This window comes from Microtus pennsylvanicus, chromosome 22, assembly GCF_037038515.1.
Source record: "Microtus pennsylvanicus isolate mMicPen1 chromosome 22, mMicPen1.hap1, whole genome shotgun sequence".
Lineage (NCBI taxonomy): Eukaryota > Metazoa > Chordata > Mammalia > Rodentia > Cricetidae > Microtus > Microtus pennsylvanicus.
This window is the reverse complement of record NC_134600.1, coordinates 9,875,324-9,889,787: the sequence shown is the minus strand read 5'-3', so window position 1 is coordinate 9,889,787 and position 14,464 is coordinate 9,875,324. Positions and strand designations below refer to the sequence as shown.

The window sequence follows — 14,464 nt, the reverse complement described above, 5'->3', positions numbered from 1 at the left end:
TAGGTCTTCGGTGGTGAGGCACTGGATCCTGTGTTGTTTAGGGTGCAGAGCAGTTGGCTTTTCCAGGGCTCGAAGCTCAAATTTCTGCATCCTCTATGCTCTTCCTTCTCTGCTTGCAAATTGGCATATTTTTGCCTTAGCTCATCTTTTTCTTCTAATACCTTGCTAAAAGCAGGAAGAGCAGCCAACACATATTCGATGTTGCTTTTAGTAATGTACAATAAGAAGTCACACAAGATAAGGCTGTGTCCCAAAGTCTTTCCCTAACGCCTTCTGAAAGGAAGGAAGTCAGTTCTTTGAAAAAGATCTAATGAAACATGTTTTCTTCAGACCTAAACCTGTTGTTTGAGAGAACCTTGAAGTACTAATCATTAAAAGAAGAAAGAAGAAGGAAGCCAAGACACTGAGAAAAAGACAAGCAGAGAAACTGTCGAGCCAAGAAGTTCCCTGTCTTGACTAATTGTCAGGGGGTAAATACAGTAAGCACCTACTAAGGCGCCTTGGGAATTACACTGCAAGTAAACCTGTCAGCAAGCTATTAAAATATTCCACTCCCCTTTTGTCAGTTTTTGTGAGCCAAGTTCTATGGAAAATCAGATATGGTCACATAAGATTATGGGGAAGGAACAAAATCTAGCAGTAATAATAATAATACTAACAATAATAATAGTAACTTCATGAGTGAAAGGGGAATTTTTCAAAGATTTTTGACCATGGTGTAACCAAGGCACCCTGTCTATTACCAGGTCAATGGACAAGAGACTCTTGGTAATCTTTCTCAGTATAACTTTTGACACATCCGTGGATGTGTGACTAGTCTATATTTCCCATTCTTCATTTATGAAAAATGTTTTCCATTATTGTTAATGAAGGGTCAAGCCATGGTTATCAGTATATTGTTCAAAAAGCTGAGTTGAGTCTCATGTGGAAGCGAATGGTGCAAATATTGCAACCCTCTATATTTCCGTGTTTAGGGCTAAAGAAAATCTTTAGTTATCCATAGAGAAGGCAGAGCCCTTTCTTTGTCTGTGATGAAAGTATGCATAGAGATTTGGAAATCAGTTTTCTAGTTACACCAAACGACCTGTCTTCTTCTCCCCAGTGGTACCAGCAAAGGACAGCGTTTCCTGTCGTAACAACAGACTACCGTCATGTGACTAATTTTTCTCTCCTGAGTAGAAATTCTGTGTACAAATCCTACCTCATTGGTTTATAAGAAAAGAAATTTGTTGCATTTTCTTTCCTTTTGCTTCCTGTGGAATACAGACATGGTGGGCGTCTACTTCTGATAACACACAGATGGAAATCTTTGAATTCGTGTTAGTTGAAGTCTGTCGAGTTTCTTGGCTTAAATGTGTGCTTTGTTTTAAAGAGGATTTCAGCATTGTATTCTCATTTATTTCCTGCCCTTTGACTCCTTCATCTAGGCCAACTTCCATTGTTATTAGTTATAATATTATTAGTGATAATAACTTGTTAGTCTGAATTTTTTTTCTGATATCAGACTGTGTAAATTTTTTTTTTTTTTGGTCTGTTAGTAAGTTCTCTGTTTGTTTGTTTCTTTGAATACACCAGTAATCCCTCACAGCAAATTTTAGTTGTACTCAGAAATTTAAGAATTTCTATTTGGTACTCTGCTCCTTTCGAGCGTCTTTTTATGTTAATTCTTTACCATACTTCAGTTCTTTTCAGGGGACGTTCTCTAATTCTTTTTTTTTTTTTTTTTTTTTTTGGTTTTTCGAGACAGGGTTTCTCTGCGGCTTTGGAGCCTGTCCTGGAACTAGCTCTGTAGACCAGGCTGATCTCGAACTCACAGAGATCCGCCTGCCTCTCTAATTCTTTAAAATGTTTATAGGCAGCTGATTTAAAGCCTTAGTGTCTTAGTTCTTCTCTTGTTGCACTGACAAAATAACAGAGCCACTAAAGAAAGAAAGGGGTTATTTTAGCTCACAGATCAGGTACAGTCCCCAATGGTCAGAAGTCAAAGCAGCAAGAACCGGAACTAGTCGGTCACATCACAGCCTCAAACAGGAAACCAAGCCGGAGGAGTGCATTTGTTACACTGTAACGTGGGTATGAGCCCGTGAGGCTGGGGGAGGAAAACTGTGGCTTAAAAGTAAGGTGTTTGAGTCAAGTTGACAAGGGAGAGAACTGTGATGGTTAGCAGAACCGAGAATCCAGAAACAGAGTGAAAGACTGGCTTCTGGCAAACCCGCCGGGTTGATTGTCTTAATTGAGATGGGGAGGCGCACTACCGTGGGCGGAGCCATTCCCGAGGTGGGATCCTGGACTGCATCACTGCCATATGAGACTTGAGCAGCAGGTGTGTACTTTGACTTGTTTTCTGCCTCTTTGCTGCAGGTGCAATAAGACCTGCAGCTCCTGAAGCCTTGCCCCCCCCCCCCCCCCCATGACTGAGCTCTGTAGACCAGAACAAGCCCTTCCTCCCTTCAGTTACCTGAGATGCCTTGTTAATCACATCTCGAGTGCCGGAGGCTGCTCAGAACCAGCTACCATCAATTGCATTATTTTTTTCCCCTTTATAAGTTCCTGTCTTGTGATTTTAGGGCATGAAATTATTATTTCGGTGGAAAGCTAGACCTTTTGGGAAATGGACCTGTTTGGAGTGTATCTTCTCCCCCCAGTATAGGCTGTCGCTAGAGGTGTTTGTGTCTTCGTTTAGTAACTGGTCTGGTTTTTTTTTTCCTGTGGACTCTCTTTCCCTTGTAGGGTATTAGCATCAATATCTCTCTTATTAAAGCTTAAACTTGACTTTCTAGGAATTGTCGCTCATCTGCATCACTTACCAATGTGGCATTAATAGACAGAAGCTATGTATGTTTAAATGCTCTGAGCCAATGAGACTTGTGTCATCTATAGATGGGTTTGTGTGGAAGCAGGAGAATACATTAATCAGTTTTTTTTCTTAAAAAAACTATTTATTATGTATACAATATTCTGTCTGTGTGTATGCCTACAGGCCAGAAGAGGGCGCCAGATCTTATTACAGATGGTTGTGAGCCACCATGTGGTTGCTGGGAATTGAACTCAGGACCTTTGGAAGAGCAGGCAATGCTCTTAACCACTGAGCCATCTCTCCAGCACAGTAATCAATTTTAACATCCGGCCAAATCCTTTTTCCACAGAACCCTCCTGCCTCCCGTGTGCACAGATGATTTTATCCCAAGAGTGAGTAACTTGCATCTGTTGCTTCTCCATCATACATGAACAGGATTGTCTGTCTCAGAGCAGCAACCTCAGGTAAGTCGAGTAGCCATCGGGTTTCTTTGTCCAACTGGTCTTGGGGGAGTTGTTCCCCCTGCATCACCTCTGCCACAAGCTCTGCTTGCCACTGGAAATAAGTGAACCTTTTCTGAATACAGCTGAGAAGTTTTATCTCCATACTAACTGCCCACCCAGAAGAACCCTGGTGTATAACATATGACAAGAGCAGCCAAGCATTCCCAAGGCTCTGGCATCCATCAGGTTCACAAACACATATAATTTTCCAAGTGTCACATGCCTTTATGTGGTTTTAGGATGCTGGAATTGTTCTTTCATCCATTTGCCTGCATTTACAGACACTCTTTGGAGAAAAGACTTGTTTCATGCATCTCTCAGCCTTGACCACAGACCCCATCCTAACTGGTTAAACCCATTTGTTTTCAAGGACAGGCCTGCGTGTGGGCCCCTTTGCCCAGCTCAGTCCGTCATGGCACTGGTCTAGAACATGCTTCTTCCTCGGAGCCCTTGGTGACTCAGTTTTAAATTCCTGGGTTCTCTCCAGTTCCAGTCTCTGCAGCCCCTCTCGGGGCCCCCTTCACTCCCCTGGAGTTTGGATTCAGCATCTACAGTTCTCAAAAGGACCATCTGCTCTTTGTTGTTAATTTGGATGAGTTAGATGACTTAGATTTTCCTCTGTCTCCGCTTTTACAGAACATTGACAAATTCTTGTGACTTTTGTGATGAGGAACGACCTGGCCTTGCCTGTCAGGTTCGGGGTTGGTAGAGCACCATACCGCCGTTTCTCATAGACTTTGCTTCATTCAATTCAGTTGTTTGATCTCTAAGAACTCGGAAGTGTGTATGCATATAAAACAACCATGTTGGCCAGCCTGGTCTACAAGAGCTAGTTCCAGGACAGGCTCCAAAGCTACAGAGAAACCTTGTCTCAAAAAAAACCACCACCACCACCAACAAAAAAGCCAACCATGTCACTGCAGCCCCGCTATCTTTACGTCCTCAGTGATGTCCTTTATGTAGCTAACAGAAGTTTCCTAGTTTTTTTTTTCCTTAAAGGGATCCATGTTTCATAGGTAGCTTGATTACTAGGTATCTGGCAGTTTTTATTAAAAGAATCTTTTTTTTTTTGTACACAAGAACACTTTAGGATTTTGCATGTTTCTCTTCTATATGGAATTTATTTAGGTAATGAGAGGGATTGTCTTCCTTATTACTTGGTAATGCGGAGAGGGAAGGAGGGGGCTCTTATGCGTTCAAGTCCAGATGCTTTTCTGCTCACTCTGTGCCCCTGCCCTGGGCTGATACCTGATATTACAGAGTTGTGAATTAAGAGGGTTTGTTTGCTCCTCCGAGTCTTCAGTGCACTTATCACGCGGTGAGATTTTTGTTTCTCGGATGTAGATAATGGCACTCTTCTTCTTTCGTTTCTCTTTCATGGTTTTCTAGTTGTGTGCAGGCGTGTGCCTTTGTGCAGGTATGCGTACTTGAGTTCAGGGGCCCACGAAGGACAGAGGCTTCAGTTCCCTCTGGAACTGGAGGTCAGGTGACTTCCTGTCATGGGCAAGAGCAGCATGCACACTTGACCTCTGAGTCGTCTCTGTCCCTTCTTCTGTCTTTCCTGCTGGAACTAGAATAAATAGCCTTCCTCGTCAGGACTTGAAGAGCTGGTGTGGGAGGTCCTTGTGCCTATGTGTTGACGTTATTGGTTAATGAATAAAGAAAACTGGCTTGGCCTATAGTACGGGAGGAGGAAGACAGAGTTAGAGAGAAGCCATGGAGTGCCACCTGAGACAGACACTGGGAACTTTAGCTGGTAAGCCACAGCCACGTGGCGATACACGGATTAATGGAGATAGGTTAAATTAAGATGTAAGTGTTAGCCAATAAGAAGTTAGAGCTAATGGGCCAAGCAGTATTTGAATTAATATGGTTTCTGTTTGATTATTTCGGGGCTAAGCGGCTGGGAACTAACTAGCGGCATCCTTCAACAAAGAATTAGCGCTTTTTCATTCATATTTGTTATTGTGATACTTTTATAACTTACATAAACTCTGCTTTTTTATATTTAAGTGATTTTCAAAGTAGACTTTACGAGGACAAGTAATCTATATACTTAAAATTATTCTGCATGTCCTTCTACCAATAAATTATAGTGATGCTGGCAGCTGGGAGAGAGACAGACACACAGACACAGGATCCTGGGGATATTCCAAATCCAAATCGCACACTGCTTTTTTAAAACATTTAAACATGTAATGAGCCTGTGGTTTAAGTTTTTCTGTGATATTTATTTTTTCAGTTGATAGGCCATTTGATTGAATACCTATATCTCAAATACACTGCTCTAAGGTGACTACGTTGTCACAATATGAACTCAGCTTGATTTCTGAGTTATTCTCTTTAGCAGTTTTATGCCTATCCCCACCATCCACTCCCATAATGTTTGCCTGTTCTCTTATTGAACCCTTTCACCCGTTACATATCGCCTTCCTGTCTCTGCTCCCTGTAGACACCGTTTACTGTTCTAGCTCTGAAGTGAGCACTTGGGATGTCTCACGGGGTTACAGCCTGTTTAACTTAGCGCGGTGCCCTCTGATCCATCCTTTCGCCAGTGTCAGATTTCCTCTGTGTGTGTGTGTGTGTGTGTGTGTGTGTGTGAGGTGTGTATATGTGAGGTGTGTGTGTGAGGTGTGTGTGTGAGGTGTGTGTGAGGTGTGTGTGAGGTGTGTGTGTGAGGTGTGTGTGTGTGTGTGTGTGGTGTGTATATGTGAGGTGTGTGTGTGAGGCGTGTGTGTGAGGTGTGTGTGTGAGGTGTGTGTGTGAGGCGTGTGTGTGAGGCGTGTGTGTGAGGCGTGTGTGTGAGGTGTGTGTGTGAGGTGTGTGTGTGTGCATGTGTGTGTGCATGTGCATGTGTGTGAGGTGTGTATATGTGAGGTGTGTGTGTGCATATGTGTGTGCATGTGTGTGAGGTGTGTGTGTGAAGTATGTGTGTGAGGTGTGTGTGTGTGAGGTGTGTGTGTGAAGTGTGTGTGTGTGTGTGTGTGTGTGTGTGAGAGAGAGAGAGAGAGAGAGAGAGAGAGAGAGAGAGAGAGAGAGAGAGAGAAGAGAATTAGATCTACTGTGTTATCCATTCATCCTCAATGGGCTTTTGAGTCAGTTCCAGTCCTTAGCTTTGTGAATGGTTCTGCTATGAAAACGATTGGAAAGCATCTGTTTAAGTGTCCGTTTTCAAATGTTTGGGACATTTACTAAAAAAACTAGACTCCTTTATCTGTTTCTGTGCCAATACTATACTGACATTTAAGTGTTGTGTAGACATTGCTTCTAAGTAGAAGGCATAATTTTATTTACATTTCTGTGTACTTGCTTGCATTAGAAAGTGCTATTGATTCTATGCATTTGTCTCATTTAACAATCCCACAAATTCTTGCAGCATTTCCAACAGATCTTTACCACGTTTGCTACCATCTTCTTAGGCTGCCTACGCCACATTTCCTACTGTTTTAGGAGCACAGTGGTTCTAGTTACTTTAACTTCATTAAATAGTTAGGGAAATTTCTCATGACCATAGTCACGGGGGCCATTATAATCACCCCTGATAAAAGGAGAGTTAGCTGACAGCTTCAGCTCTGAGGGACTTTAGAATCTTCTCGACATTTGAGCAAAGGCCATTGTGTTTGTGGGAGGCCACAGCCAATGACCTAGCATGCTACTAATTCTAGGGCCTGGTTGTGTGTTTAACTCTCCTAATGGGCAATATTGAGTAAGTGAAGCTGTCAAGTCCGCGTGTCAAGTCTAGCTGTCGTTCCCTCTATCCAACCTTGCCTCTTTCTCTCCTTTTCAATGTTATTCCTCCATAAATTTTTGCATCTGCTAAGTGAGAGAACACGCTACTGGTCAAGACTATGAACATGCAAAAGGTCCATGTGGATTGTCAGAGACACGTTTTAGTAGACCTACGTCTAATGGAATATAATGATAAATTCTTACTGATTATTATGAAATCTCTCTCCCCATACAGACCTAGGAGTTTATGAACCAATGAACCGATTCAGAACCCGACATTCTCTGTGTATTTTAATGCTTCGTAGACATTTACATGAGCACGTATGAACTTATGCATGTATGTATTTATTCAGTGCGTGTCTTTAGGGAGAGCATGCTGACGCAGCACACAAGCTTAGAGGAGAACGTTCAGGAGGCAAGTCTCTCCTGCCATGTGAGCCCATGGGACAGAGCTCGGGTCAGGAATGGCAGCAAGCGTTTTGAGTCACTGAGCCATCTTGCTGACCCTCATTCATTTCTTTTTTTTAAAATTTATTTATTTATTAAAGATTTCTGTCTCTTCCCCACCACCGCCTCCCATTTCCCTCCCCCTCCCCCAACTAAGTTCCCCCCCCCCCAGCCTGAAAAGCAATTAGGGTTCCCTGTCCTGTGGGAAGTCCAAGGAACCCCCACCTCCATCCAGGTCTAGTAAGTTGAGCATCCAAACTGCCTAGCTCCCACAAAGCCAGTACATGCAGTAGGATCAGAAACCCATTGCCATTGTTTCTTAGCTGATTCATGTTACTCTCCCTGTTCTCCTGCAGAGATAACTGTTTCCCACATTGAATAATAAATACACTTTAGCATTTTGGCAAACAAGAGGAGAAGCAGTTAGTGTTTTATTATTTAAAAGAATAATAAAATACCAATCCCGCCATTCACTGCTAGGCAACCTCGAGCTGGTTATTAAACCCCCCTGTTATGTGCACAGGGTACAGATCGGCCATCACTCACATCTGTCTGCAGACAGAAGGGCTGGGACAGTGGCCAGCAACCAGCAAGCCTTAAATCCTCGACGGTTACTATCTGGGTCTTAAGTGGAGTTGCTTGAGTTCTGCCGTATACCTGCTCCCTTGTGTCTGGCCTGGAGCTGGTTTCTTTATTCTGCTGCTTCATTGATGGGAGGATGGAATGAACCAGGCTGAAGGGACGGTTAAGGGCCCCTTCAGGGGAGAATGTTGGAGCGGCACCGAGCTTCTCTTTGGCCAGCATCACAAGGGACAAAAGGTTTCAGCACGGCTTCATGAACCTTGACATTTGAGCAGCCGCTCAAGTCAATTATATTTATGCATAATTTGCAGAAATACTCATCGTAATGGTTATGTCTACTACTATCTTGTGGAAAATGGTAATGTACCTTTAAAGTTGACTCTGGGCTTCTTAACTAGTCTATCCCAACCAATGAAATCAACAGATTGATATATGACACTCCCACATCATATCCCGTGATAAAGAATAGCTCTGGTCAGATAGCTCAGCGCAGTCAAAGGAGTGAGCACAGGGTTCTTCCTGAGTCTCAGTCACCTAGAATAGTGTAGGCCATGGAAAAACTTTGGCTAAAACAAAGGAAGTGAGATCATAGAGTAGAGGAGTCAAGTCCGCATGCTGTAAGAATATGAAGTTTTGACAGAGTGTATTTATTGTCTATCTTTATAGTAGTACTGTGGGTTTAATTATTCGGAGGAAAAGTCTTGGTTTCTATTCCAACTTTCTCTTTGTTGTAAGTCAAAAATTTAAATGCTGTGTTTTTTAATAGAACAATCATTTTTGTTTAAGTGGAATATCGTAAGGAAAGGATGGCTCCGTAGGAATATCGCACTAGAAACATAAGGAAAGGATGGCTCTGTAGAGATCTTTTGGGCACCATCAGACTCCTCTGTGATGTATTTATGTCCCCAATGTTATTTCTCCGTCTATTTTTAAATAGTGTGTGTAGAACTACACGATGAAGCTAGTGCAGTTAACTTACACATTTTCTAATCGGATCACAACTACATCTTTTATACGCTTTTCTGACAACCACTGGGCACTGTCTGTGAACTTAATTCTGGAGCCAAATATTATTTAGTGCCAGAAAAGTTTCAAAATCTGAGTTAGTGAGAGCTTCAGAATCTGGCTGTAGCTGTCTTTGGTCTCCATCTCCCTCCAGCAATGCCACATTTCCTCACTAAGCAAATATTTCTTTAGAGAAAAAGTCTGAAATCTCCGACTTGGGTTGCTTAGGAAGTGGTTGTATCACGGCAGTGTAGTTCAAGCAGAGAACAGAATCCCAATCACGACGCATGGAGAATTGTGTGTACGGAAGAAACATTGTTAGAACACTAGAGAGTGGGAGGAGCATACAGAAGGTGTGTTAGTCACAGCCCTCCACGTCACCTTTCAAGGACTAGCAGGCTGCTCTTCTCTTTTGTGGCTGTCAGAATGTACGAAAGACTGGGCCCAATCTTCTTCCTGTCTTCTAGTCTCCTGCAGCTGCGGGCAATCAGCAGAAGCTAACCAGAATCCGCTGCTAAGAGAGGCTGAGAAATTTCTTTTTTTTTTTTTGCATTTTATGCAGATTTAATTAGATGTACATTGGCTTTAATGTAGCTATTACAATTCTCCCAAAAGTGGCAACAGATTTTCAACATTAAAATGTCTTAAGTAGACAGTCCTGATGTCTACGTCTTTAATCCTGAGCAAAGGCCAGCAGACCTTTGTGAATTTGAGGTCAACCTGGTCAACATAATGAGTCAGAACACCCAGAGCTACATAATGAGAACCTGTCTCCAAAATAAAAAGCCTTTAGGGTTTTTTTTTTCTCGTTGTTATTTGTGTTGTATTTTAGGCAGTTTGGATGCTCAACTTACTAGACCTGGATGGAGGTGGGGGTTCCTTGGACTTCCCACAGGACAGGGAACCCTGATTGCTCTTCGGGCTGAGGGGGGTGGACTTAATTGGGGGAGGGGGAGGGAAATGGGAGGCTGTGGCGGAGAAGAGACATAAATCTTTAATAAATAAATAAATTAAAAAAAAAGAAATTTTTTTTGTTAAGCTACAGAGCCCAGGATAGAAATGGGATGTCGAAAAAAGTCAATAATCTCAGCCTTTGGGCGGTAGAGGCAGACGACCAATGAGTTGAGCGTAACACGGTGAGTTCTGGGCCAGCCTGGGCTCGTTGTGAGAACTTGTATCAGGAAAAAAGCCAACAAAGAACAGGAAAAAAATGTGAGTGTATAGGAACTGAGTGTTGAGGGGCAGCATCTGGAAGAGCAGTGTAGAAATGTGTAGCCGGGCGACGGTGGCGCACGCCTGTAAGCCCAGCACTCAGGAGGCAGAGGCAGGAGGATCTCTGTGAGTTCGAGGCCAGCCTCGTCTACAAGAGCTAGTTCCAGGACAGGCTCCAAAGCTAAAGAGAAACCCTGTCTCGAAAAAACCAAGATGCATCTGGCATCCGGCATATAATTGCTCGGTGAAGGTTGTTGGATTGGATCTAAGGAACATTCTGGAACCCTTTGCGCACTAGGACCTTGCAGACTCCCTTGCCTCTAGCCAGTTCCTCTCCTTAGGCGAGAAATGAAGTGGAAATTCCTGACCAGTCTCAGGCCATGTGGCTTTTACTAATAATGTTAAACTACAGGCGTTTTAAAGAATACGATGGATTTATTATTTCACACTCATTTACATAACAGACATCTTTTTTACAGAACAAACACCTTTTTTTGCATAACAAATGCCTCAATTATATATTTCAATCCAACCAGAGTCCCAAATTCCATGATTAGAATTTAAGAGCAGTTTCACTGTTTGTCCTAAAACACAGATGCTTAACTTGATCCTTGAGCAGATAATGTGCGTTAGCATTAACTTTATACTCGATGCCATTTGTTGAGAGGTAATTAATATTTCTTGCCCCCTAACCCTTGCCCTTCACCCCACATACCACATTATGTTCCAAATCCAAGCCCGGGACGCACATGAGCAATGCTGCGGTCTTAATGGAGTCAGTGGCAACCCCACCATGGCTTTGTCTTAGCACGCTACTTAATGGGGAGACCCAGCTGACTGGTTTCTCTCTCGCATTTCACGGGTTATATGCTCCTGGTCATCTCCTGTAGGTGACGCTTCCATTATTAACATCCGTCTCTAAGTCAGTTTTTAGTTTTCATTTACGCAGGGAGAATTTTTAGAACAATTTTAAGTGAAACCCCCCCCTTACTTTTATATTAAGTGACATGCATACGTCTCTGCCGCAATTAACACCCAGAATTCGGTGTGACCTTCATGGCAGCTGGTGATATTCTAATATTTCTGGCTAGTGTACGAGAGGTGAAAGGGTATATCACCTTTCAGTGTGCATATGTAATTGCAGTAAGTATTAATAGGAGGGCATACTTGCGGATAATGCTGGAATGTTTATCTATATTTATAATTAGGAGCAGTCATGTGAATTTGATATAAATGTCTGTCATCATGGGTGCTTGATTTTCAGTTTCCCTGCAACATTCTGCAGGAACTCTGAGTGTGTGGTGGCCTACTGTATTTGGTTTTATGGCAAGCTGTGGCAATGTGTCTAACATGGCTCTGAATTCCTTCATGTATAATAATATTTATTCAGAAATTACAAATATGAAAAAGTATTTTTAAATTTCCTTTTCTCTTATCAAAACGGACCCGGCATTGTAGAATCTCAAAATATAATTTCATATGTGAAACTCAGTTCTGAACTGCTGGTTTTGATTGTTTTGAGTCAAGCTCTCATGTAGTCTAAGCTAGCCTTAAACTCACCATCCTCCTGTCTCAACCTACCAGCTCCTGGAACCACAGGTGTGTGCCAGCCTGTCTAGGCACTGTCTGCTTTTATGACCCTGAAAGAAAGTTGCGGAACAAGGGTGGCATTTCTTATGGTCAGCTCTCTGCATAGATTTCCTTTGTGTTCTGGCTTCCTTGGCTTTCTGCTCTTTACTTAGCATTTGATGTCCTCATGCCTTGTGCTTTAGACATGAAATACTTAAGGGAAAGGGGAAGCTAAACATGATGGGACTCATCTGAGAGATTTTAAGAGGCCTTTCTTTATGTTTCTCCTCAAATTTTATGCTTTGAAATTAAAATATAATTACATAATTTTTCCCTTTCCTCCCCACAATCCCTCCCCTGTACCAATGGAGCCCCTTACCTGTGGTCTCTCAAATTCATGGCCTATTGGCCCCTTTTCTTCAGTTGATATTACACACACACACACACACACACACACACACACACACACACGTGTGTGTGTGCTCCTAAATACATGAAGGCAGCCTCCCAAGTGTCCAGACTGTAGGCATGCGGTACCATACCCAACTGCACACTTGTTTCCCTGATAAGTTTGCATTAGGTTTTATTTCTCTACCCCCATTATATTATGTACACAACTGCCAAAAATACACATGTTGTTTATATAAAAATTCTACTGTCTGTAAATTTATTAAAAATATCCAAATAAATGTGGATATACATTTTTTCCCCAGCCTTCCCATTTCATGACTGTCAGCTCTCTGGTCTTACCCCTTACTACAGTTGGCCACCAAGAGTTCTTCTTTGCTTTCCTCACTACGTCATCTCCCGTCACACACTAATGGGTATGGATGCCACCTCCAGCGAGGATTCATCTGGGCATTCACTGAAATGGACAACAGACATCCGATTTCATTTGGAGAATTTACTTAATCTCCAGACCATTTGGAACCAGTTATTCATCGCCACTTTCAGGTCCTATGTAGATTTCCCATTTCTATAGAGTCCCCTATATGCACAAAATGTGTAGGGTGTGGCACAATACGCATGTTTGTTCAAGTAGCTTTTGAGTTCTCCTTGGAAAAGGCTCCTTGGGGCCCCTCTGTAAATGTAGTCAAATAGGGAGAAATAGAAAAGCAGAGAAATAGTCATACTTTCATTATATAGGCAAGATATGGTGGTCCCTGGGGAACTAACTTGTAGCATTACAGAGTAACGGAGTAGAGAGATGCATTCTGGGGGTTAGAGAAAACAAACGAACAACATTGAGTAATGGATGAGACTTGGAGAAGGGATGGGCAGAGCTCATCAAAGATAACACAGTCCTCTTGAAGTGGAAGGCGGTCATCATCCGTGAGGGACAGAAAGGAGAGGGCAGAGGTGAAGGACTTTGCCTCAGTGAGGGAAGAGGGACCACTGCCAAAATCTCAGAGCTGTGGAAGTAGTCAGTATTTTCTGGAAACGGTGACTATACTCACACAGAGTGTGCAGTAGGAAAGGGAGCTAGGAGGATGGGCAGGCAAGGGAGACCCTGAATGGTAGGGAACCTCGATGCTTTCCTAATTTCTTTAATGTAGTTTCGTAATTTAGCTCTCACCAGACAGTATTCACAGAAGCAGTAAAATGTTACTGCTCTCTGATATGCCAATGTAGAATTGCCTGCTTTTATTTCACGCAACGTTAAAGGGATACAACAATCCATGACCTTACTTAAAATGTCAGAGATCTCTTGAAACACTTTATCTTTGCGCTTAAATTTGGTGCAAAATAAACTCCAGGCTCAACGTCGAAATTCATTGTTAGAACTCTGCGCTTTAAATAATAAAGAGTTACGAAAAATCAGTAACCGCTAAACTCCCACTCGAATGGAGGATCTCGGGAGTTGCTTAACTTCAACACCTTAGACAAACAGTCACAAATCACCAGTCAAGTGGAAAGCTTGAGCAATGAGGACCGGCGGGAGCGGCATTGCTGAGCCTCACCAGGCTTGCCAAAGCGCTGCTCTTCCCGTGTCCTGGAGAGAATAATGATTTATGCTTAGTAAATAGGACAAATCCTGGCTCTGCTTCTTTTACTTGGTATTTTCTGAAGACGTGCTGGGAAAGAATTGAGAACTTGGCATGTGAGTTCTCGAGTTATATGATATATAATTTATGATGCTCATTTCTAAAAATGAGCCGCCTTTGGTGTGTATTGGTGAACGGATTAAAAATGTTTTATTCGTCTGTGTTTTAAAATATCCATCAGTACTCTGGCCGTTAAATATAAGATTGAATGTAATAATATTAATTTCCCAAATAGTCTCTCACTTTTGGGCAACATTTGTTGCCATCTTCCCTTCATATTTTATTGCTTACCGTTTTCTCTTAAGGAAATTGAGAAAAAGGAATGGTAGGTATTTCCCCACTTATAGGAACTGAACACTTAGAGGAATTTTAAGAATTGTACCAGCATTGACCTAACTCTAAATTATATTAAAGGAAACTAAAGAACATATAAATCATGCCAAAAATACTTAGGATTGGGAGGGGGAGATGCCTCAGGGAATTGGTAATTTGACCCGGAGCCTGTCACCTGTTAAAATTTATCCCGAGTCAGAGGTGACTGAAAGCATCAGCCTCTGACAGGTGTTCAGGATCGT

The 14,464-nt window shown here is 42.4% G+C and overlaps 1 protein-coding gene across 1 annotated transcript in view; it reads left to right on the top strand.

The window, feature by feature from the left end:
- The window catches only part of LOC142840043 (uncharacterized), a 70,687-nt gene extending 57,011 nt beyond the window's left edge, over positions 1-13,676 (top strand). Inside the window, exon 11 of the mRNA XM_075956526.1 lies at positions 13,602-13,676. Within this exon, the coding sequence (XP_075812641.1) occupies positions 13,602-13,676 (75 nt within the window). The remainder of the gene's footprint in view (positions 1-13,601) is intronic.
- The last annotated feature ends 788 nt before the right edge of the window (positions 13,677-14,464 follow it).